Genomic DNA, 2,379 nt, shown 5'->3' on the forward strand with positions numbered 1-2,379 from the left:
TTCATTTCATTTAAATAGGGGAAAATGGAACGATCCTAGGCTATCCTTTTGAAAATTCTTACTTTAATTTTATACTTTATTGAAATTGAGAAAAATGGACCAATCCAGAATCCTTTTGAAAATCTTTACACTAATTCTACATTTTATTCAAATAGCAAGAATTCTTGTTTAACATTTTTTTTCTTTCTCATTGCTGTATCTGTAAGTGACGCAAAAAGTAATTGTAAATTTTGTTCTTTTTCTGTATTTCAAGTGAAAGTTGTTTGTCAAAATGTTGGTTAGTAGCAAGGAGTAAGAAAGTCTCTGCAGAATCATACATCAGCATTAAGCACAAGCAGCAGCAGCAGCGTCATCATCATCAATCATCATATCAGCATCATACCCATTGAAGTAGTCATCTCCGTCATCGTCATCAGCATCGTTATCAAAATCATAATTATCAACGGAATGCTGTTGGACATAACTTGGCTACCGACTGCCTGCGGCTCTTTGGCTCCAGCTTTGATACCACCAGCACATATTGTCATCCTTTGGTATTTCTGGGAGAATTATGCTCGCTATGTGGATAGACGATTCTGCACATGCTCCTGCTGGGACACTGTATTCAAGGGACCCTACGAATCGGGTGTGGCCTCGTATAAGCATATGTATTTCAATGCCACTCCCAATAGCTTCAAAATGTGGATGCTAACGGTGTTTGCAGTGATAGCGCTCTATGAGTGCATCAAGAGATTGATGGCGTTGATACTCCAGCAGCGTATAAGATATTCCATGCTGTTGCTCTTCCTGTTGTCCATATTCTCGCACTATTATGCCTGGTGGGCGTATATCAACTATTACAACGATGACTACTATACTCAATGGAATCATCAGCTCTTCTTTACAGTAAGTTAAACAACCAACAAATGCTTGAACAAAACAAAAACAAAAAAAAAAATAAGAATTAAAAGGACATCATCATATGAGTGAGAGCCACTCATAATTTATTGGCAAAGTTCGAGATGATGCCGGGGCGCTTAAGAAACTTAAACAATAAATCGCTGCTCTTCAGTAAGGAACTTTCTTTCCAACCATCCATCCATCCATTCACTTGGCTCTCACACACACACACACACACACACACACCCAGACACCCACAGCTAAAGCAAGTGTTAGTACTTCACCAGAAGAAGTGAGATGGGAAATATAGCCATAAGTTTTCAAGAGCAGAATTTAATCGAAATGGAAAGCAGCATACAACAAAAAAAAAAAAGAAAATAAAAATAAATTCAAAAAGTTGAAACTACGTTAATGAGCCAACTTATTTGCAATTTGCGAATAAGTAGGTAGTAGGTGCATTCTTGTTGTAGACAGGTGGGCTATGACCCAAGTAAGGTTGACTTCCTTCTGATAGAAAAAAAGGAAAAGCGGCTAGAATTAATTGGTATGAAATTTCATTGCAGATAACCGAATTGATCTCAACGGTGTTAGTTATGCATCTAGCATCGACAACAAATGTGGTTACACCAAAGAAAGTCTTTTGCATAGTCGGCATCGCCCTGCTGCATATATTGGCCAGCAGTTTTGATCAGTTCTTCATGAATGTGGTGCGCGGCGAGGGCTATGCCCATCAGATAGTACGTGATATTGGATTCATGGTGCCCGACCTGCTGCAATTGCTTGTCCCAGTGTGGCTGTTGCGCCAGACCCGGCGGGAAGGCTACTCGACGCGTCCCTTCCATCGAGATCGAAAACTGCATCGCGATATTGTGGCCATGTTGTGCCTGGTATCGTTGCTCTTTGTCCTGTGTACCGTTTTGTGAGAGCGACTCATGCTGGATGCCTACGAAGAGGCGAATGGCAGAAAACTGGAACCCGTTCAGGATGCGGCAGTGCGACTCTTGAATCGATATCGTATGCTGGCCGCCAGTGGCAATGTGCACAACTAGAAGCAATACACCACGCGAATGGTATGTGATGATGTGAGATGAGAGAGAAATTATCGACATGGACAATATGCTAGTGAGTGTGTGTATTTTTTTTTTTTTTGTTTTTTTTTGAGGGGGCCATCCATTGAGGTGCCCATTCCTGTAGTATTTTTGAGTATTTTCCTTTTACCATTTAACATTTGTGATAGTTACTTGTCATTTTTTGTTTTGTTTTAAACTATTGCTTATACCGGTTTTTGTTTCGTCATGAAAGAAAATCATATCCAATAAGCATTATAACATACATATAGAGAACACATACATATACATACATATAGAGATATATAACAAAACTAATCAAACGATTGAGAAGAAGGTGAAGAAGAAAACCACTGTTATCTTCCATTTAGAAACGTTGAACAATAGGTATTATAGTGAGACATATCCCCCACACATACATATTATAGTATAT

At 39.2% G+C, this 2,379-nt stretch overlaps 1 protein-coding gene across 1 annotated transcript; it reads left to right on the forward strand.

Annotated features, from left to right (window-relative positions):
* Positions 1-281: 281 nt before the first annotated feature.
* On the forward strand, positions 282-2,379 carry LOC6645332. The gene is given in 2 exon segments (XM_002068266.4): positions 282-885; positions 1,443-2,379. Coding segments are annotated over 2 exon segments (924 nt in total). The 5' UTR covers positions 282-447; the 3' UTR covers positions 1,929-2,379.

The sequence above is a fragment of the Drosophila willistoni genome (genome assembly GCF_018902025.1).
Source record: "Drosophila willistoni isolate 14030-0811.24 chromosome XR unlocalized genomic scaffold, UCI_dwil_1.1 Seg143, whole genome shotgun sequence".
Lineage (NCBI taxonomy): Eukaryota > Metazoa > Arthropoda > Insecta > Diptera > Drosophilidae > Drosophila > Drosophila willistoni.